The sequence below is a fragment of the Coturnix japonica genome, chromosome 3 (genome assembly GCF_001577835.2).
Source record: "Coturnix japonica isolate 7356 chromosome 3, Coturnix japonica 2.1, whole genome shotgun sequence".
NCBI classification, from domain to species: domain Eukaryota; kingdom Metazoa; phylum Chordata; class Aves; order Galliformes; family Phasianidae; genus Coturnix; species Coturnix japonica.
In genome coordinates this window covers 98,757,415-98,780,801 of record NC_029518.1, presented here as the reverse complement: position 1 = coordinate 98,780,801, position 23,387 = coordinate 98,757,415, and the positions used below count along the sequence as shown (strand labels likewise).

At 40.2% G+C, this 23,387-nt stretch overlaps 1 protein-coding gene across 5 annotated transcripts in view; it reads left to right on the top strand.

Moving 5' to 3' along the window:
• Positions 1-23,387, top strand: part of TFAP2D (transcription factor AP-2 delta) — a 49,935-nt gene that overhangs the window by 19,281 nt on the left and 7,267 nt on the right. For all 5 annotated transcript variants that reach the window (XM_015859874.2, XM_015859877.2, XM_015859876.2 and 2 more), the window contains 3 exons: positions 1,714-1,832; positions 9,068-9,209; positions 14,394-14,507. In XM_015859874.2, coding sequence (XP_015715360.1) covers positions 1,714-1,832; positions 9,068-9,209; positions 14,394-14,507 — 375 coding nt within the window. The remainder of the gene's footprint in view (positions 1-1,713; positions 1,833-9,067; positions 9,210-14,393; positions 14,508-23,387) is intronic.

The following is a 23,387-nucleotide window of genomic DNA, read 5'->3' as shown; positions in this document are numbered from 1 at the left end:
CCTGTGGTATGACTGACAATTTTGCCAGGGGCTGCTCTGAGCTGCTGGTTTGGACACAGCAATTTTGTTTCACAGAGCAAAGAGTGTAATGTATGGATCCAATCAGATATTGCAGAATGGACTCAATCACTGCGTAGCTGACAAGTACAGAGGTAGTGAAATCAAATACTATTTATGATTTGTCCAAGACCTGGCAGGGTTAGCTTTATGTTCTATTAGTAATCACCATCATAGCATCTCCCCAGCAAGCTGCACTCAGGTCACACTTTCTGACATATGTCCAAAATTGTGGCATCTGTTAGAGGGTAAAACCAATCATGAAAAAGGGGAAATCCAAATTTGGTTCCTTCCTCTGTCCAAAGAAACTTGATGCTAAATCTCAAAAACATCTAGGCATACACTCTTCATAGAATCATAGACTCACAGAATCCTTGACCTATATACTCATAGAATTATAGAATTATAGAATCATAGAATCATTAAGATTAGAAAAGACCTCTAAGTTCATCTAGTCCAGGCATTCACCTAGCACCAATATTGCCCACTATGCCATGTTTCTTTACTACCACATCTACACACTTCTTGAACACCTCCACCAACACCCTGGAGATCTGATTCGAGTGCATTGCCACTCTTTTGGATAGGAAGATTTTCCTAATATCCACGTTCCCTGCTGCAACTTGAGGACACTCCCCCTCATTCTATCTCAATAGAATGGATTATTCTAAGCTAGGGAGCCCTCAGTCTCATTCTGTGATAATTAAACATTTGTGGGTAAAAGTGAAGGTATAACTGTAGTGGTGATTATATTATCTAATGACCAGATCATTCATTTGGAATAGGGAAGACCTAGGTTCCAGTCTCTTCTCTATTCAATGTATAAGCATTTTAACATTAGTTATGCACTTCCAGCTGGCTGCTAAAAGGCAGAGGTTCAAATTCCCTCAGGCTGAACAAGAAATTGAACCTAAGTCTGCTGCATAAGTGGATAAGCTTGAAATGCTTCAAATATTCTGGCACTGCAGAAAAGCAGGTGTGGGATGCACCAGTGACCATTTTATGAGAACAAAGTGATGTAAGCATCGGGGATAGGGGTACAGTTAGCCAAAGATGACTGGGATTTTAGCCTTACATTTCCTATTGTCTTATCCCTATTCTTAGTAAGTGCTGGCCTTCATAGACTACATTCTTAAGCACTCAGATCTCTGTATCAGTCATATGGGGATAGCTAAAGCTGGGTTCCACACTGACTTCTGCATTTGAGTATCTGTCTGGCTTCCTTTTTCAGCCCAGTAGAAGAAAACGGCAAAGATTCCTTATCCCAAACTTGTATTTATTATCGCAAGTTGTTTTTTGTCTCTCTCAACTGTCTTGGGACCCTGAGGCTGCTAGGTCAGGTATAACTAACAGCACTGTCAGTATTTGTATTCAATCTTTGCAGTCCCAGGTGCAGCGCCCAGATCAGGGCCATGGGTCCCACTAGACTGAAAGCTGTCTGAAGATCTGATGCCCCTGTGACAGGCATTAAAATACTCAACTTTCAAAAGACCAACCTGAAAAACTCACTCAGTGTGAGTAAGTAGTGAACAACACAACTCTGACAGATTTCCCACCAATGTGATCAGAGCTAATGATTATGCATTTCCCAGTCAGGTGTATACAATCTGTAGAGGAAGAAAAACACAGTAAATATGAATTTCTCTCTCCTGACAGAGCAAAATCTAAGAATGGAGGACGTTGCCTGAGAGAAAAATTAGACAGACTGGGACTGAATTTACCTGCAGGAAGAAGAAAAGCAGCAAATGTCACACTCTTGACTTCCTTGGTAGAAGGTAGAGTTTATAATTCTGCAATATATTATAATGATAATTTAAATGTTTTGTGTCATCCACTATGTCAAGTATCGTAATCTGTATTCTGTACAAAGAGGAGAACTGACTTGCCCAAAGCCACAGACAGCACCAGAGGCAGCATGGAAGTTTGCTCTGAGATGTCTTGGCTCCCAGCAATTTGTTTGGTCATGAAGTTTCCTCAGCATTGATCTGTGCTTTTTGTACTGGGATCTGACTTACTAATCGATGATCCAAGCGCTCTTGTGAGAGAGATGAATGTCTTATATCAGCTCTCCACGTAGGTTTGTTTATCCTTCTTGTGAATTTCCTGGAGCTGATCCAAAGATGTGATATTTTTACTCTCCTTAGAAGCATATTATTCAGACAACCCTTTTCCTCACATACATAAATGAACAAAATCTTTTTTTTTTTTTTTTTCCCCAGATAAATTGTAGACAAACCCAGGAGATACTTTCTTGGCCTTTATTTGTTGTTTAAATACCATTCACCAAATACTGACGGTGTCTTCCAACACTCAGATGGGAGAGGCAGGTTCAAACCCCTCAGGCAAAGGGAGGAAATTCTACCTGAATCTCTTCTATTCCGGGTGAATCCACTAAGTACTCAGTTTGTTGTCTGGCTGCAAGGAGCAGCTCTGGGAATTTCAGATCCCTCTTCCTTGATGTTGAGAGTACTCAGCTCATCCTAAAGGTCAACACCTTCCAGGATTATAACCTGAAAAGTCCATACAGATATAGGCAAGTAGAATGAGGTCTCAGAATGTATTACCACAGAATCACAGAACTGCAGAAAGGCTGAGGCTGCAAGGGACCTCTGGTGATCTTCTAATTCAACTCTTCTGCTCAAAGCTGTGTCAACCTGGAGAGGCTGCTTAGGACTTTGTGTAGTCAAGGTTTTGAATATCTCCAAGCATGGAGACCCCATAAGACAGAAAAAATGCTGAATCCACAACAAGGGAGATTTTTCTTTTTAGAATCTAAGAGAAGAAACTGAGATCTCCATGGGCCACTGAGCACATAAAACTACAGAGAGGCTATTTGGAAATATAGATACGTCGATATCACACTTTTCTGTAATAAAGAGAAAGACCTAATTAAGCTGCAGTCATACAAAAGATACCAGTATAGGGGAGTAAGAGCTGTTCCTTAAAGTCCTTAATGAGTCTTGGGTCTTAGCAGAAAAGAATAAAGAGAGTTATGTGGCCAGTTACTCATTCATTAGCAGAAGTGGAGAGAGGAAATCTTTTTTCAGTTGCTGGCCTGGGATTGATGGTAATGTACTTTTAAGTCACAGTTAGTTTCCTTTTTTCACAGGGATGGAAAAGAATTTGCCTCCCTGCCCATTTCTCATAGCCAATTTCAAACCTATTCTTGAGTCTGTGCTATTGCTTCTGTTCTGCTGTTCTACTGTGATATTCTAAGTCCTAGAGATTTATACTGAGGAGACAGGGTTCACTTTGACGCTGTCCATCTTGCTTTGTTATGCTATGCATGAGTGTTATCAAGCAGAATTTTTGGGAAAGGTACTGCCGTACACGTTCACATTCTAAGAGAAAACAATTTGATGCTCATTTTCTGTATGAGTAACCTTTGGTTAAAATCTGCAGTATGGATGAATTCTATGTGGGATAAGATGTCTTCCCTTTGTACATGCAGATGTCACTTCCAAGTTGCTATAACTTGTGTCTGGATGAGGCAGAAATGGAAACACGCAGGCTCACTACAGTTTTTAGAGGTCATGAAATAAACAGTATTGACCTTTAGTGTGTGACGTTAATGCAGAAATTGACATCAATCTTATTTAATCCCCAGATCTCAGGTGGACAGTGTGGACTTCTTGTATAGATACAAGACTCTGTCATTCTTCTTTATGGTAGATAGTTTCAAGTTTCTTTTTTACTGAAACTAATTAGGTCCTCATAGCCCTCACTGTACTGAGGCCATTAGAATCCCTACAAGGTAAGAATGTACTTGACCTCTTGAGCAGCAAGTTCAGCTAAGAGGCATAGCTAGTTTTATGCTTATTATGTGTGTTGTCCAAAGACTTCTTGAAAGCCTCTGACAAGACTAGGACTTTTCTTTGTCTAAAATAAAATAAAATTACTGTGATCTGTGGAGATCTAAGTTCATCAGAGAGATATTTTTAGGCTGTGGTGGACATCTGAAGATCCAGATTTTATACAAACTATTCTGTTCTCACTTTCCTTTTTAATTTTCCTTTCCACAAATTTGCTTCCCTTTTGGTTCAGGGTGGCTTCTGGCTATTTAGTGTTGCTGCTGCTTTGATCAGGTTGCATCTTTATTGGTCTTGGCATGGAATTCTGGTCCCAAAGTACAAATAGCTTAATAAACCAGTTCTGTTCTTTAAGTTGTGATCCAAATTGATCAGCACAATGGATGGGAAGGAAGACTGGGAGACTGAACACAGCATTGCAGTAGTGGTATTGGGTATAGTTTTGTGTAACCTGTATGTCAGGAATGCCCTCTAGTGCCTAAGTTATATGAAGGGAAAGGCCATTTTTCCAACCAGCTCTCAAGCAAACAAACAGATAAACAAGTGTTAAAAATCCTACATTTCAGCCAGTGCAATAAAGGCTTCTCCATCAAGAATAAACATTGCCAAGGCTAAACCTTACTGCTAGCTCAAAGGAGTCAAAAGCATCCCCAGTGAAAATAAAGAAGGATGTGAGAAGGTGGAAGATACCCCCATCTGCTTGGACAGGTCACTCATAAGGCAGAGACAGCATAAATGTGATTGCAGATACAGATGAAAGAAATACATTAATGGATTTAAAAACATCTGAATTTTATAACGAAGTCAGAAAAAATACTTATAAAAAATCTGGAATTCTTTTCATGACAAATCTAATTGAAACAGTGCATTCACTAGACACAGAATTGACTGCATTCATCATCTGGTAACCAAAACTCTTGAGAAAAACAGAACACCATTTACTTTTTTCACCCTACTAGCAGCTGCCACACTTCTCCTCTATCAGCCTTTGTTTTAATATCCTTCCACTTGTAATTCCTCCCTTCTCTTCCTCCAAATAGAAAAAAAAATCTGTTCATTCCACCTTCTGCTTGTCCCTCCTCCCCCTTGAGTAGCATTCCTGCTATCTGGAGGAGGTGAAGCTGAAGAGAGAGCAGGAGGTTCAGATGCCAAGTGTCCCTCTCCTGGGACATTTCTTCTTGCCTTCACTCTGCATAGGAGCATCTCTCAGTCTTGCCAGACCCAGGAGAGGCTCCCGCTGCTCCTTGCACCTGCCCACAAAAGCCTGTCAAGGTATGCAGGCTAGTCCCTCCACCGAGGCTTTTCAGAGCTGTCTCTGCCAATTCATCTTCGGTAACTGTCCTTTTCATCATGCAAAGCTCTCTGGTCAATTGTCAAACTACATAGGAAAGGCAGCACTGCCTATATCCACAAAGCTGTGGGTTGGATTTAAATAGAAAAAGCCATTGATCCTCATCACCCATTCTTTGTCTCTGGGAGGAAAGAGATTGAGATATTGCACAGAGGAATTTGATTTTAGGTTGAAACAAATTAATTAGTTGAAATTGCCAAGAATTCTAGGGGTTCACCTTCCTGACATAAGTAATAGCAAAGCAGAGTAAAGCAAATAATCATAGAATCATAGAATGGCCTGGGATGAAAAGGACCACGATAATCATCTATGTTCAACCCCCTGCTATGTGCAGGGTCACCAACCACCAGACCAGGCTGCCCAGAGCCACATCCAGCCTGGCCCTGAATACCTCCAGGATACCTCAAAATCTAAGGTGAAAGCAGAGAATTTGCTCTGTTCACGTTTCCAATATTTCCACTTTCTCCCCTATAGAGAATGTTTATCAAAGTCTTGATATAGAAATGAAAAGAATACATTCCATGACATTTGGTGCAAACCCCTCTCCCCAGACTTTTTTTTTTTACTGCACATTAATGCAAGGGAATTCTATTCACTGAGATTGAACGGGCACATTTATGTATGGAAGTGCATCATAACCCGCTTCTGAATACACTGTTATTTAGTTCAAGCTCAAAAAGATGTATTGGCTCGACTATGAAGTATGATAAATCATTTTCAGTACAGTGTTTCCAGGTCCAGATTTATAGTTTTATCTAGAATTTTACGTTGTAATTTAGAATGCTGGTTCCATATGTCGCATGGAAGAATGTGCCTATATGCATCATTAAATAGTGTTATAATTTACATTCATAATCTACACCAGTTTTCCCGTCCCAGTTGAAAAAGATATTTACAGATCTTTATTATATTTGCAGATATAATTTGTTTACACAGCGCCACAGTTGCTTTTACAGCCTCTCTTTTTCCTACCTATGTGGACAGCTGATGTGTAAATCCTCTACAGTTTCTTTTTTGCTCATGATTGTTTCTCTATCAGCAGTCCATCATAATCAAAATCTCAGCTACCAACAGAATGGGAAAGAGCTATAATTTTATATTATTTTCTAACAATCCAATCACTTTTGTATTTTTGGCTCTAGTAAATAACATGCACCATCTCTGAAAGGATTCATTTTAATGGCAGTTCAAGTTTCTTTTCCTTCTTTTTTGATGTTATGTGAAAACGTTTGAATTTCAGTTGGTTTATTGCTGAACGTGTTAAATAAATGCTGACATTTTATCACATAAAATTTGGTTTTCTTGAAGAAAGCAGGTTTTTCTTTTCAATGGCTTTGCTGACTACATTCTATGTGTCATTAGTTGAGCCTGACTTGTATCAAAATAGAGCTGTCTGGAGAATGGCAATTCCACCTGATGACAGCTTCAAAGGGGTTGATTTTTGACTTCTTTCTACACTGACATGAAAACAAACCTGCCAAGTGATTTAATGGAGTTTTGCTGAAAAGCAAAAACCGATTTTGCACTTAATTGTGCTTCTGGAGTTGATTCACTCCTTAAACATTTATCTAAGGGACAGAAACAGCGTAATAAAATAGGAATTTTGAAGCCCTTCAATAAAACTTTAGAAGTTAAAGCTGAAATTTTTACCTTTTCTCATTTATGGTAAACTAAAGGAAAGTTACTTTAGAAACAAGTCAGGTTGTATTATATGCCAGTTCATTCTGACTAACAATTAAAATCCATCTTATCTTCACTGAAAATTGTCTGACTTTAGAAATGTTCCCAGAATCTGTAAGCCAAGTAGAAACCTTTTGTCTTTCCAACCCAGAGCTGGTTTCTAACTTCTTATTCTGTTCAGAGATACTGAAAGTCTATAACTACAAGCATAATTTTCAACCTTAGCATATAAAACTAACATCTGAGAAAGTAGTTGTTGACTGGTGTCTTCAAACAAGTCACTTGGGAGTATTACATGTATTGGTATCTGAGTCCAATTAGGTGAAATATACATATAATCAAGTATTTCCTTGTGAAAACAACATTTATATTTCTCTGATAAAGTTCTTTTAAAACTTCCAATGATAGAACGGAACATTATAAACTTTGAGAAGGTGGAGAATTTGTGATCGCTGCCTGTGGTCCATTACACCTTGTGCTACCCGCAACACAAAACAACTTCTCCCATCAAACTTTCCATCTTCCTCGACTTTGCCTGGTCTGTACAGAGAAAAATTAGTCTTGTTGAGGAGAGGACTTGTCTCCTCTCATCATCTCTACTGGAGTATCTTCTCATGTCCCATTAAAGTCAGTGGGAAATAAGAAATAAGTATTTTGTGGTGATTATCAAATGAACTAAAATAAGTTAATGATTAAATATTGAGTTAAATTTCTTGGACGAGTTGTGGAATCTCCATGGTTGGACATATTCGAGCCTAGTCAGGAAAAGGCCCTGAATAACCTTATCTAAAGCCCTGCTTTCAACAGGAGATCTCCAGAATTGTCCTCTAAACTTGTCCTTTCAATAAATTATTGAACTCATTTGCCTTCCATTTTGATACAGGATATGTTCTTCAAGTTCTAGTTTCTACATATTGAGTGTAGAGTTTTAGCTCAGGTACCAACATTCTCTTTTAGTCACTGTGGGTATTCTCAGAAGTTGTTGCAGGTCTTGCATTCCTCCTAATTGTCCACCTGAGTCATCAGCATGATCTCCAAAGAGCCAGGGTCCAATGTCACCATTCATGGTGGCACTCAAGTACACACTCCTGAAAGTAAACAAATGGATCATAGAAACCCCCTTACAACAAAGGTATTCTGGAGCACATCCCTGTTAGTCATTTATACAGATGTGCTTCAACACACACTTCTGGTAGCTGACCTGTTTCTACTTTCTACTTTGAGACAAGAGCAAGTGTGATCTCAAAGTACTTATTTCCCACCAGGGAGAAAGACTAACTTAGGCACAGATGTTCACATGTCAGTCAGCTGTGTTTGATCAGCTAAATCTCACACCAGGGTTGTCAGAGTCCCAGCATGCAGATCACGGAGCGTTTGGTAAATTATAAAGTCTATTTGTGGGTTCTCTGACTTAGTAGAGAGGGACAGATGCTTCCAGAGGCATTTGGCACCCAGCTTGGAGTTGACTGTCCAGTCTTTATAGCTGATGTAGGGAGACGTTCAATGCCTGCCCTTGTCACAGACTTCTCATAAAGCCTAGTCAAGGTGTTTAGACCTATTTCCCCACCAACCAAATATCAGTTGTGATCTTTATTGTCTCCACTTTTTATTTTTTCAGGTCAATTTTGATTGCAAGATTTTCCAGAAATGGGCTTGTGTCTTGTGTTGTACTTCATTGTGGGGTATATGTACTGTGCTTGCTGATTTAACTCCAAGAAAACATGCTGAAATAGATATTCTTTCCACAGATCTACCTTGGGGTAGAAGGCTGTTGAAGGCTATTCTTTGTTCAGAGGTAGAAAAATGAAGCATGGAGGTTGAATCCTGGCTCTTGAGAAAGTTTTGTTCTCACTTCTCACCAATTTTCATACCTTAAATATTGATGAGATGAGTTTACAAAACTTTCACAGCTACCTACTGTTCTATAGACAAGGGAGGAAGTCAAACCCAAGAGTCTTGACTAGTATTCTCTCATGACAGGAGCATCCTTCTGGCCATCACCATCTGACGATTAAGTACAAGCAGTTGAAAAGGACAGAAATCAGTAACATAGGTTGGAACTGGGTGTCTCTAAAAGTGTCTTGTTATTTATTTATTTATAATAATGGTCGAAATTGTGTGAGGAAGCTAAAATCCTGCAAAAGGACTGACCTGTTTTGTTTACCCACAGGGGAAGCGTTACATTTGGCCAGAGATTTCGGCTACACCTGTGAAACAGAATTCCCTGCCAAGGCAGTAGGAGAGCACATTGCCAGACAGCACATGGAACAGAAAGAGCAGACAGCAAGGAAAAAGATGATCCTAGCAACAAAGTAAGAAGCAGGGGGAATGGGGGTGGGAATAATGTCAAATCTGTCTGTTGTTTTTCCATTTTGAATCTGGGGGCTGGAGGAGGGAGGAGTGGGAATAAAGATCTGATTGTGGTGACTGCCATCACAACTGCTCAGTGCCAGAAAAGGAGAGCAAGCTTCAGCAAAGGTGCTGTAAGAGGAACCTTGTTTACCCTGAGAAGGTTTAGTGGCTGCACTCTGCTTTCCTGCAGTTTGAGAGACGTACATCTACCCGTATGAAAACAAGGTTTTTGGGAACACAGAGAGAATGTTATCACATGGTAAGAGCTGTAGGACAGAGCCTGACTTTGCCTCCTGTTTCCACAACAGAAAATACAAATGTGTGAGCAGGAGATCTAAGCTTCTGCTGAACTACTAGTTTCTGCTAGATAACTAATGTTAATCTGCTGAGGGCGTGTTGATTTGCAGAGGGGAAGATACTCTCTGGTTGTAAAATTTCATGGATTTCCCTAAAGTCAAAGGCACTGGAACAATGTATACCAGCAGGGGAGCTTTGCTAAAACCATTAAAGACACACAGAGACACCAGGCTTTACTCTAAACAAGCCACTCACCTCCCCGGAGCAGTAACATGATGTTAGGATAACATTTCATCTAGGTTAATTAGCCTGGAGGAAGGAGGAATTAGGCTTTGTGAGCCATGGGAAACTGGAATAAATAGTCTGCATGGCATAAGTTAGACCTACACTAGGTGTGTGGCATACTTGAATAGGGTGGCCTTGAGTATAGTCATACTATTCCTGGGTCTGTTGCAGAAGTCAGGACACTGTTAATCTCTTTTCCAGTACAGGAATGATCCAGGCTGAGATATAACCAACGCAGAGGAATTGCTCTGCATTAGGGGTGAGAGATGACCAGATACAGGATTGCCCCTTGCATCTCAGTGTCCCTATGCTTGGTCTGCCTGTGGGGAACAGAATGTATGGCTTTTGTGACCTTCTAGTGTCCAGAGCTCTTCACCCTGAAAGTGACACAGAGGTGACATGCGTTGAAACCTCTCAGGCTTTTGAACGACCCAACTGCAGATTTTGGTCCTCAAAGCAGAGCATCGTGTGATATGGGGAAGTTGTGGAGACCTCTTTAATCATGTTCCTAAGCTGGTTAAAAGGAATAATAGAAGAGGAGTATCATCTTACTCTTACATACATTTTTTAGGGCCCGGGGACTTTCAGAGACATGAAAATAGCTAGAGAAAAATAGTTTCTCTCTGCAAGCTTTGTATCTCCACTGATACATAGCCCATCAACAACCCATACCCTGTGACTCTGTAAGAGCAGAACATACTACTGTTCACTATGTAAACAAGAGTTAAGAATGTAAGTTGTCCTAGCTCAAGGCTTTGCCCAACCCATAAAGTATAATTCAACTCATTTTTTCTCTTTTCTGGCTCTAGAGAGATATCATTTTGCTGCAGACTGCAATAATCAGAGGATGACTGTCATGTCCTTCCTCCACTGTGGGACATGTAATACTCTGATCATTCTTTCTTATCACTCCATATCTACTCTCCCATCCTCCTTTACTCTTGAGGTAGGGAGTCATGGACATGCATTACTCCAAACCTCTCTGAATTTTATGCTGGTAGGCTTATTCTGCACTAGTAAAGAACAAAATGTCTTTTTTTCCCCCCTCTTTTAATCAGCACGAGCAAACCGATCAGTGCTCTGTCGGCAATCTAAGGCCAGGACAGAACCTGAGGTAGTCAGAGCACTTGCAAATAGGGCCCGATGGGTCAATGTGTGAGCTACTACTGCCCTCTCCTGTCTGGAAGGGGAACAACGCTGCCAAGACCAGCCCCAGACAGTACAGGACACTCAGGTCCATGACTTCCTATTACTAGCTTGGCATTTCCCAACCATACTTCTATGTATCACATAGCAGGTAGTCTTGTTATTTGACAGGAGTGAATATTATTCAACCTACGTACACAAGATCTAGGTTTATAATATAATTAAATTCATAGTCACTCTGCCTCATGCTTATAAGTGAAGACACTAGAAAATGGGATAGAGCCATAAAAGCATTTCTTTGGCAGAACTGGAGAGATCTTCCACATTTTTAAGGAAAAACAAGGGGAAATAACAAAAGTATTTCTGCAATTCCTGGTATATAGGTGGAATTCTGTGCTGGATTCAGACACTGAACTTTGATGATTTGGGTTAGCTTGCCCAAAGATTGGTACCTACAATTGTTTGAGATGAATTGGTTATCCAGCTTAGTTACCAGCAGCTGCTCCAAAAAGTTCATAAGCATCTTTTCATTACTGTGTTGCATTTGCTATTTCTTATGGATATCTCACATACTACATATCCAAATGTGAGCACCTATATAGAGCCCTTGGTAACTACAGTGTAGAAGTGTCCATTGTCCGGTAAAAGCTACATGTGTTGTCAAGGGCATCTATATCTTGCAATCATGAAGTCCATCCATCCTGAGCAATGTACAAAACTGTGATCCATGTATTAAGAAAGACTACAGGTTGCTTCTTTGGACTCCAATATCCCTCTTTAACCCAGACAGGGCAATAAGTCAGTTGTAACTCAGTTCTCCAGCCCACTCATTGCAACCTGGCTATATTGATAGTAGCACAATGAATGAGACCAGGGACATGGTCTGCTATGGAACAGGCCTTTTTTGGTGACCCGTTCTGTTACATAACAAGCACTTTAATGGCTCTGTCCATTGTGCTAAACTACTTCACCTTCTAAAACTACCTCTCAAAAATGATTCCTCACATTTGCTCACCAGAATTTGCTTAGGACAGTACTAGTTGGTGTAACAAGGTAGTGCTATGGCCTGTTCTAACAATCTGATGGTCTAGACAGTGAAAACTCAGAGTCCTAGCTGACAATTATCATGGGAAGAAGAGATGGACTCTGTAGCCAGTATGCAGCACAGAACACAAGTGACAGCAAAGGCAGAATGAAGCATGCTTTGGCTAGGAAATGAAAGGATAAGCTTGTTAGGGACAGAAACATGGATTAGATGAGCTCTTGGTCTGACCCAGTACAGATATTTTTTTTACCTTTTCTTGATCACATACCAGAACACCCAATTGTCTATCACAAATCATTAGTTGCCTCCCTTGCAGAAGTGTCCAGGATTCTCTCTACCTTGTTTATCTTTCTCTTTATTTATTTATTTTTTTAGCTGAGAATCTTGACACAGCTAATCTCTAATCATCTTTCTTTCTTTATGCAAAGTCACAGTCCATCATGGTACGCAACTGTCATCCCTTCTCCCTGCCACTAACCCAGGTAATGTTATTTTGGTAGTGGAGGCATTGAGAATCCACTTTAAGTAGAAATCCCCTTGCAAAAGTAGGTTACTGCCTTTTAAAGGTTTTCATGTATAATAAAAAACTTTTCTTCTTTTCTTTCAATCTGCAACACTCAGTAAAGACTTCTGACATGTGAAGATGGAAGGGAACTTAATTGCACACTTGGTTCTGACACTTCTCTTTGTCAGAATAATAAGAACTTTTAAGATGAACTTTCTCAACAGGTAGAAAGTAGAGGTTGGAGGAAGGAGAGAGGAGCGGTGTTGACAGGACCAACTGGGGATAGCAGATTGTTTAGAAGCCAAAATGACTGACTGTTTTCAGTTGTTGAAAGGAACTGTTTTTCCTCTAAGGATCTGATTCATTAAAACTGTATGCCACATTTACATACATTTCTGCTGAATACATCTCTTTGTCTGAAAGGCTAAGATGATGCTCTCTTTTCAAGCAGTGTCTAAGTCCAAACTGATGACAAGCGTTTAGAGAAATCAGGATTGGATGAAGTCCAGTGTCACAGTGGGAAATAGCTTTCTGCATTCCCTCTCCTCATAGGATATAGCTGTGCTTTGTCTGTGTCCAAATTGGTTGAACAGTGATATAAGGAAGTATAAAAACAAGTTAGCAGAGTTTCCTTGCTTGTAACAGGGCCAAGTAGAGACAAGTTACAGATCAAAAAGCGGAGACTGCCTAATTTTTATGTCCCTGGCCCAAAGAACAACCACTACAAGGTCATGATGAAGAGTTTGAATTCTTCTTGTAGGATCAGATATGCAAAGCAAATATATATTAGCAGAAATCATACCATAGTGTCCTCTTTAGTGTTAGGAACTGGGCCCAGACACAAAATAAACAATGCACATCCTGTGGCATCAAGTTGAGATTTAATAATATATTATTAAAATGTTAAACTGCTTCCTTGATCTTTGCAATATCTTCCATTCATGTTGTGAGAGACAGTTTACACCAGCATCCATTTTCAGGACACAGTTTTGATGCAGTCACATTGTTTAGGAGGCCAGGAGAGCAAAAACAAATGGACCTTATCACATAATGCCAATGGTTCAGAGGGCGTGAGAACAATCCCTGGCACCATTTAGTTTACTAGTTTATGTATAGTTCACGTTAATAAGATGCCTGTATTCCTGATGCACTTAATGGAGAAGTCTTGAGACAGGCATTTGGCCATTTCTCCTTTTTTAATTTACTGAACTGTGTCATAAAGCTGCTGAAAGGAAGAGATTTCCTGCTATCCAAGGTCCAGATATTATTCTTCTGAGGGCACGCATCAAATTGAGTTGGATCAAACTCCTTTCTTCCTTCCCTTTTTTTTATTTTCTAATCATGAATTAATAGTACATTCATTGACTAATCGACAAACTAGCCCTATAAAACAATATCACAATCACAAATATATCTTTTTGTTAGGTATTATATAAAGATATCTCCGGTGCATAGGCATCTTGAGAAGCAGCTAGAGTGAGAAGACAGTCTCACCACCCTTCTTTTAAAAGACCTTAGACTGATGGGAGGTCAGGCAAGACATATCCTGAGCTCCCACTGCAAGATGCTGAAACTGGGATAGTAGGTCCTACCTACTGAAAGTCTTCACTGATGGGATATATCAATCCTAACATGGTTTCAGAGATGAACTATTCCACTTCAAGAGATTCCATATGTTGCCTGCTTTGGGAATTTGGGAAAAGGAGGTGAGGGAGGATTGATTTCTCTGTAAATCCTTTAACACTACCTCTGCTGAGTGTTTGTTAAGAATGAGATCATCCAATACAAAGTGACAGTGTTATGGAGATCATCATTTCATAAAGGAATCAGCCTTATCTCATTTAAGGATATTTTCTTTCCTTTTAGACAAATATGTAAAGAATTCCAAGACCTTCTGAGTCAAGACAGGTCACCCCTTGGATCCTCCAGACCGACTCCAATTCTAGACCTTGACATCCAGAGACATTTAACACATTTCAGGTATGATTTTGAAAGAAGTGCAATTACCTAAAATATGTATTTTTTGTAAATACTACATATGAAGATATAATTGTAGTTGTTCCCTTACTTAAGTCTGTATGTTTACATGTAGACTGCAGTACTGTCTATGCTCTGTTTGTTATCTGTGCCTGTTAGAAGCTTATGCTTACCCAGCAAAGTACCTTCAGCTGGTTGTATTCAGCCTGCTGCAAGGGTAAATGAGTCAGACATTTTCTATATCTACTGGCCTAGTCTCCTTTTCTGTAGATAGGAGCCAAATCTTTAATCAAGAGAGCTAATCAAGAGAGAACGAAGATGGTCCATAAGTGTGGAAATCCACATTCTCATCTACACTGACTATACAGATGAATTGAAATAGCAATGGATAGAGGAACAATTCAGCTGCATCCTTATTCATTTTCTAAACAGTTCCAGTGCTTCCTTTATGCTTTAAATCCATTTGATATTGTGTCACCATGATCATCCTACTCTATATAGTACATAGATACTTCAGCCTCCAAACCACACTGGCCTCAAAGTAGATTGTTTACTGGGAATGATCCTGCTACACTGATTCCTGAACTGCACATTAGAATGGTCTGATAGAATGGAAGTTGGCTCAGACCTAAACTGCCAGAGAGTGCTATAAACATGTAGACCCAATTCTTGTACCCATGCTCTAGCAGTATTTAATACTATAAAGCCCTAGGTTGATTTTGCATATTCCTTAGTTCAGCAAGATGAGGTACACTCTGTTCATTGGATGGGCAGAAAGCTTCCATGCCCCAGTGTCCCAACATATTTTAGTTATTAAGATTCTGATAGAGCATCAGAAACCTACCAGCTAAGTGATATGGTACCTAATTTTTAGTCCTTCAGGCTTTGAATGGCATCCAAAACACCCACCATCCCACTTCTTTCACCCATATGTTTCAGCAAGGCTAGGGGGCTAAGGTAATGCCTGGTCCACAAATATCTGGTCCACAAATATACCTATTCCTTTTTATGCTTGCATAGAGTAGTGTTTGATATATGAACATGCTAAGACAACCTCTATTTTATCCTATGCAGTGATTTGCACACACAGGCACATACCACCTACCTCTATTCATACTTACTCTTTTATTCCAAAACACATAAATACATTTGCATATTAAGGAAAACATACTTATTTACAAAGGATGTTCAGAGAAGGATCTTAATGGGTTACCTAGGCTTGTGGAAAAATAGTTAATTCCCCATTACATGCACACAAAGTAGGATGGAGGATAGCTAATCCCCAGGGATTCCTGTGTTTAAAGAAGAAACAGCAGTAGGGGTAAAATGCTGGCAGCTTCAGCTACAACAGCTGTCAAATGGTACAGCTCCCATCCTTCTTTCTCTGCCTGACTTCAATAGGTTGTATTGTACAAGGCTTCTGTATGTGGATCTTGGATCAATCAGTGCTTTCTTTTATACCCGCTATAGGCAATAAGCAATGAACCCAATATAGGTATCTGGAAAAGTACAGGTCTTGATACTTTACGGATGCTCCCCCAGGCTTAAATTGGACTGCTGTCTCTGATATGTGTGCCTGGGGAATGCTGAGTACTGCCAGACCCATAGGCTGAGCTGAGACCATGTACCTTCTCCATCTATTGCACAGAACTTGAGGTTGCATCCAGCTCCTGAACCAGATCTCTAACTCTACTTATTGACATGAACGTCTCCATTTCAGCCAGGTGTATAACCTCCTGCCATTGTCTGTAGGAATCTTATCTCTTCAGCCATTGGAATCTGCAGTGCAATTAAGTAAGACTAATATAAACATCTACCATGTGACAAATTTCTCTCTAAACTCCACTGACTGATAAGTCTAATCGAGATCTTGGGAGCTGAGCCAACTGGTACACAAGTAGACACTCACTTATACTGTAAATACCAAGGCAAAAAAAAAATCACGATTCTTATCTCCTACATGTGACAGTCTTCAGAACTACATTGTCTGTCACTTCACCATAACTTGCCTACTTGAGATTAAATATCACAGAAGGCAAATAAACCTGTCTCAGATGTCAGAGAAGGTGTGAGAATTTAACTCACTGTGTTTTCAAGGAGAACTGATTGTTTTCTGAGTCAACAAAGATTCTTCTTTACCGATCACTTGGTTTATCTGTCTTTCTCCGAGAGATGATCTTCAGACTGAATCAACCCCTGTCACAGGACATTCTCTGTTGAGGATTATTTGAGGATGAGAGATGAGGAAGAAACTCATGTACAAGGCAAAGGTCTTTGTAATCCAGGAACAGCAGTACAGTATTTGACACCCTCACCACATTCACTGTCAAATACTCTAATAATACCTACAATAGTTAGAGACTATTTGCAATGTCCTAGTAAGTGGCTGATCCTGACTATAAATCCTGAATTTGTCTTATTTATGACCAAAACAGCCAAGTGCTGTTGGTGCTCTGCCAGAAAAAAAAAAAACAAGTATAAATCTGAATGAGGAGCTACATCCAGACATAACAAATTTCATGAAATGCTTTTACAATAATGAATTTTTCATCTTCATTTCTGTGTTCCATAACTACAGGATTATTCACAATAAATTCTCTACATCGTTGATGTATAAATCTGTAGACTGAGATGGAGACAAAAATTATCTTTGGGAAAGGCATTGCATAGACTTAAACAAGAACCTCTTATGAAGGACTTTGAATATTTTGGCACGATTTTGTGTTTTCCAACTATTATTCGATATTATATGAAATTTTGATCACAAGATCATCAGTAATCCCATGAAGTTTCATATAGATTTACTGTAACAAGAAGAGGTTAAGAAATTCTGCCTTCAAGCAGTGAAAGTTGTTCCCAACAACATGAAATGTTGAGATTTTATACATAAACATATATGCTTATGCCATATGATGTCAGAAAAAAAGACAACTTTTATGATCAGGAAAAAATTGAGAGGAATCACATAAATATGTTATCAGAATAATCCTTACATTGAGCTCCTTCTAAAGGGTTATAAAATCTGATACCTACCAAAATCCAGCATCTACTACGTTAGGGTAAAAGAAAGTTTTCTTCAGTGATAAAGTACACTAGCACTGGTAAATGTGGAATCATGATCTCCACTTGCTTGCAATGTTACTTGCTAGAAGAGAAGGTTGTGGGGTGACCTCATTGCAGCCTTTCAATACCTGAAGGGAACTTACTCCCAGGAGGGGAGTAAACTCTTCGAAAGGACTGACAATAGCAGGACTAGGGGAAATGGTTTTAAGTTAAAAGAGGGAAGATTTAGGTTGGATGTTAGGGGGAAGTTCTTCACTAGGAGAGTGGTTAGGGCCTGGAACAGGCTGCCCAGGGAGGTTGTGGATGCCCCGTCCTTGGAGGTGTTCAAGACCAGGTGGGACGGGGCCCTGGGCAACCTGATCTAGTAAAGGTGTATGTTTGGTGGCCCTGCTAGGCAGGGGGGCTGGAACTACATGATCCTTGAGGTCCCTTCCAACCCGGGTCATTCTGTGATTCTGCGATTCTGTGATTCTGCTTAACACTAATAATTAAGACTGGGGTTCGCAGGTGGGCACAGGTCAGATAAGAGCAAAATTGGTTTTAAATCTTTAAGCTCACAGTTCTCTGTGAAAATTTTCCACCAAGTCCCAATTCTTCAAGATCTTTAAGCATGTGTCTCATCTGAAGCGCAGGATAGTCCCCATGAAGGGCTCAGAAATGCTGGGTTTGCTCAGACTCCAAACTCAACTTTATACAAAGCTTAGAACAGGGGAAATCTTCAAAGAAGCTGCCATTGAGCCTGAAAACTGCTGAGTTTTGCACAACTTTACCAAATACACAAAAAAACAGAGGCTCATCTACACCCCTGGTGCAACCGTGTTTGTGCAGTTGCTCTGAGATTCCCGTCTGACTTGAATACAGAAAACTCAAGGTTGCAGGAATAATTTCTCAGTGTTGTATGACCATGAAGAAACAATTCTGTAGAGCCTCACATTCCTACTAGCAATTATTTAGCATTACCTGTGCTAGGGTCATGTTAGTTATGCTTTATTCAAGATGTCTTCCTTTTCAGTGCATCTTGAAGTATCCTATTGCAGAGATGCTGAATTGATGTTAATAAATAAAAAGGTGCCAGGGTATAGGCACATTTTACCTGCTTGTGCTGCTTGTTAGCAGGATCCCTTGTTTTTTGTTGCCTAAACTAACTAGCATTGTACCGAAGGATTCCTCATCATAGTGGCACATATGTATTTCTAATATGTACAATTATTACTAATATATATTATTATAATAGAAATACAATATATATTATTAATATATGCACAGTCTAAGAATTCAGGAAAGCATTAGTCCTTGCTAGAGCTCTGCTAGTTGCCTAACTTGCACTAGGAATAACATATGAAGGACTGAGAAGTCCAACCTTGTCAGGACTGGATCATTTTACCTCATGGGCAAAGTGCTGAGGCAGCTCAGATTTCTAAGCAAGTACATGAATCACTTCATGAAGAGGTAATGTGTTGTAGGGCTGTTCATGCAATCCTCCAACTCTTCTTTGATTCCATTGTGATAAATGCAGAGAAGCAAGTGGATTAATCCTGTGGGTTGTGTCTAGCCTGAAAGCCATGACTAAGGAGAGAATTAGCATTAAACCAGGGGGCAAACAAGAAAACCCAGAAAAATCCAGTTCCATACTGAGAGTTTTTGTCCAGACTCGCATCTGTCTCTTTGTTGTCCTCTAAAGGCTGATCTGTGTAAATGCATTTATGAGTCCAAACATCAGAGGGCTAAGTCAGCTCAAGAAAAGAACCCAGATGTTCCCATAACATTATAGAAGGAAAGCCATTTCTTTAGCCCTTCACCTTCAAAATGGAGTGAGCATGAGGAAAGGGAGAGGAAAATACTAGAGGGAGAATGAAAGTGAGAACAAAAATATGTGGGGGGAGGAAGAAAGGAAAAAAAAAAAAATCAGATAAATCTCGGTTGCTTTTAATATGCTGTCTATTACTTACAATTCAGAGCTTCTTCTTCCAAAAGCCCCACAGAATCAAGTGAAACATTTGTGTACATATGCATATGTCTGTGTGTGCAAGAGGGAAAAGCTGAGATTTTAATTTATCCTGGAACTAAAACTGTTTTCAAATCCCACTGATGTCAGCAAGGCTGAGATTTCATCTTTCTATTTTTTCAAGACAGCAAGGTTATACAAATCTCTCTAGCATTGTAAATTGGTTGTCTTTGGATTCAGAACAGGTAAAAGAGCCTAGTTTTGCACTCAGTGAAACTGAGAGACAGCTCTCAATTATCCAGGGTGATGAGAGGAAAAATAGATATTGGAATGTTAGAGAAAGCAGAAAGATGAGTGTAAATGAAATGCATATATAGAGCTTTGAGAGCAAGTCACATTAGAAAAGCTTGGAAATGGTAAACCAGGGCAATCAGGAACTACAGCAGAAGAAGACAAGCCTGCCTGGATGCACAAGAGCTCTGAGATATACACCTAGAGACCATATGGTGCAGGCTGGTTGTCATACAAGATGGTGAAACTTTGCCTAGCCCTCAAACACCCATAATCCCATCACTAGTTCAGCAGAGCTGAGTGCTGACATTGTAGACCAACAGTTAATTCTGCTGAATCTGGGTAGCTGCTAACCAGTACAACCAGCTAATACAATGCCGGTGTCTCAGTGGCACAAAAGCATGTCAGTATGGGTAATGGTTGGGGTTAATTCACAAGTCACCTGTATCCTTGAGACCTCTCTGACATTTATCTAATCCTGCCAACTCCAGAGCAGAGATCTAGGCAAGATTAGCTGACTGTTTTCTGTTGCACAGCAATCCCTGCTATGAAGAATAGAAATGCTTCTGTTGTATTTCAGGAACAGAGTGTAGAAATTAAGACCCCTCCCAAATACACATACAAGCTAATCTTTTAGATAGTACTGACATGGTCCAGGACACTGGGAAACAGCTGTCTATAATGCTTGATTGCTATTGTGGTTTCTTGCATGCATTTGGCCTTGGCCAACTCTTTCCATCCCAAACAATTCCCAAGCACAAATTAGCATTAACTCTGTCAAAGGGATGTTCCCAGTTGGAATCAGTTCGACTGGGAGATCTTGTAGGTCTTTCCCAACCTTGGTGATTCTGTGATTCCATGAGTGTTCACATTCCATCCTTCCTTTTGAAGCTGTTCCATATGCAGAGGAAAATTTAAGACTGGACTGAGAATTAAAGTCCCTGAGTATGCTTATCTAATATAATGGTTTCTGCTCAAAGCTAGAATTCTGGACCTAGAATCCTGCTGTACGCACTTCATATTTAAGTCAGTTGATAAAGCATCAAGTCAGCCTTCAATCTAAAGATACAGATTTAGCATATCTACCCAACCCAACTAAAAGTTAAAGCACCAAATTAGGATATTATTTATTTATTTATTTATTTACTTTAGATCTTCTTTGTCTTCTTAGTGGAAAGATCTTGTACCTACTTCTCTTTTCCATCCTACTGCAATACCTGAGCTTCCCACACATTCATTCAGAGATCTGAATGAATGTAGAACCTAATGAGGTTCAACACGGCAAAGTGCAAGGTTTTGCACTTGGGCCGGAAGAACCCCAGGCACCTGTACAGGCTGGGAGGAGTGGTCCTTGAGAGCAGCTCGGCAGAAAAAGACCTAGGGGTCCTGATAGATGAGAAACTTAACATGAGCCCAGCAGTAGCGCTCTGGCAAAGCCCCGGAAAGCAAATGGATCCTGGGCTCCATCAGGAGAGGGGTGGTCAGCAGGGATAGGGAAGGTGATCCTCCCTCTCCTACTCTGCTCTTGTGAGGCCCCCTCTGGAGAACTGTGTTCAGGTGTGGAGCCCCTCAGCACAAAAAGATATGGAGATTTTGGAAAGGGTCCAGAGGAGATGGATGATCACAAAGATGATCAGGGGGCTGGAGCACCTCCCCTATGAAGGAACCGGCTGAGGGAGTTGGGTTTGGTTCAGCCTGGAGAAGAGAAGGTTGCGGGGTGACCTCATTGCAGCCTTTCAAGTAACCTGAGGGAACTTTACTCCCAGGAAAGGGAGTAAACTCTTTCGAAGGGCGATAAAATAGCAAGGACTAGGGGAAATTGGTTTTAAGTTGAAGGAGTGGAAGATTTAGGTTGGATGTTAAGGGGAAAGTTCTTTTAACTAGAAGAGTGGTTAGGTCTGGAACAGGCTGCCCAGTGAGGTTGTGGATGCCCGTCCTTGGGAGGTGTTCAAGGCCAGGTTGGACGGGGCCCTGGGCAACCTGATCTAGTAAATGTGTATGTTTGTGGCCCTGCTAGGCAGGGGGTTGGAACTACATGAATCCTGAAGGTCCCTTCCACCCGGTAATTCTGTGATTTCTGTGATCTGGGAGACATGTTGACATGTGCCTTCTTGTGCTTGCATTACTGTGCTTCAGAACAGCTCTACTGTTTGCCTGTGACTGCTTAATCCTACAGTGAAAGTAAAAGAGTGGGGTTTATGAAAAGGTATGCTTTATTAAATTAAGCAGTATTTCTATTAACTGCATGAGCAGATGCACATTCATAGAAACAAGTAGCCTCATCTAGACACTATTAGAAGAGTTAATGTTTTACTGAGAAGTAGCAATCAGGGCTTCTGAATTTTTGGCAGACGTCTTTTTCAGCTCCTAAAAATCTCATGAAAACAAGAGTTGCCAGAAAATCCACCAAAAATGAGCCACATTCTGTGTTGAGGAGCCAAAAAATGTGACACAAAACCTTACAAAGGGAATATTTGCTGAGATTGAAGTCAAGAGAATTGTGCACGTTTCTTGGCTTCCACAACCACAGGCTCTCTGATCTCATTAATCAGTCTCTTAGTCTTATATTCTCCACTTGTAAAATTAGGTTTAAACATACATTCTTTGCCACCATTTGGGTCACTTGTATGTGCAAGAATTTGCAGTGGACAGAAAGCTCAGCTGTCCTACTGATGTCATCCATTACATAGGGACAGATGAATATCTACTGATTACAGAATTTGGATTTGATTTTGTAAGGTTACATTTCGTCAAGGTGCAAAATCACATCTGCATCATCTGTTTTATATATAAAAGATTAAAGCAGCAAAATAGAAAAGGGAAAATGACTTCCTTGCAAGTGACACTTCTTTCGCTGCAGAAACCTTATATAAACAGACAAAAATAATAGGCTCAGAATACTAAAGCAAGAGAATGAAAGCAATCATCACCCTCACAAATTATTCTGCATTTTGCCTAGCCATCCAGCTGATATGAAACACCTTTCCCATGAAACTGTTTGAGACAAGAGTTTTGTCGTTTAGTTAGTCTCTGAGCCTGAAGCTGTCAGCCTCCTGTGAGTGCCTGGCATCACACTGACAAGGTGACACAGAAAGCGACAGGAAAAAAAGCAGAGGCTCAGACACTGGGAGCAGTGAGGAAGCAACGTCATTCTTTCTGAAGGGTAAATGAGAGCAATGAAATAGGTTTTGAATCTTGGAGCATTTCTGTAAATTTTAGTGAAAAGCTAAGAGCAAATTCTTTCTGCTGGGTTGCAATTACAGATATACATGCACGACCTTTTGTAAATTTCTCTCTTTCTTACATTTCTTTTCCTATCAAGAGATAGAGCATACGCTGTCATAATTCCAGTCATCTTAATCAGTGGTAGCAGGTTTCTGTTTGGATACACAGACTGGGAGAAGCTTGGTATGTGACTGAGTGGTGAAACAGCTCTGGTGCCCTCTAGAGTTCCCCAGTTTCCATCATCTCTCAAACTCTCTCTCCATTCAGCTGGTTGAGGAGGATCACACCCTCCTAACACTGAGGAACTTGCAATCAAACCTCTAACTCTAACTCTAACTCTAACCCTAACCCTAACCCTA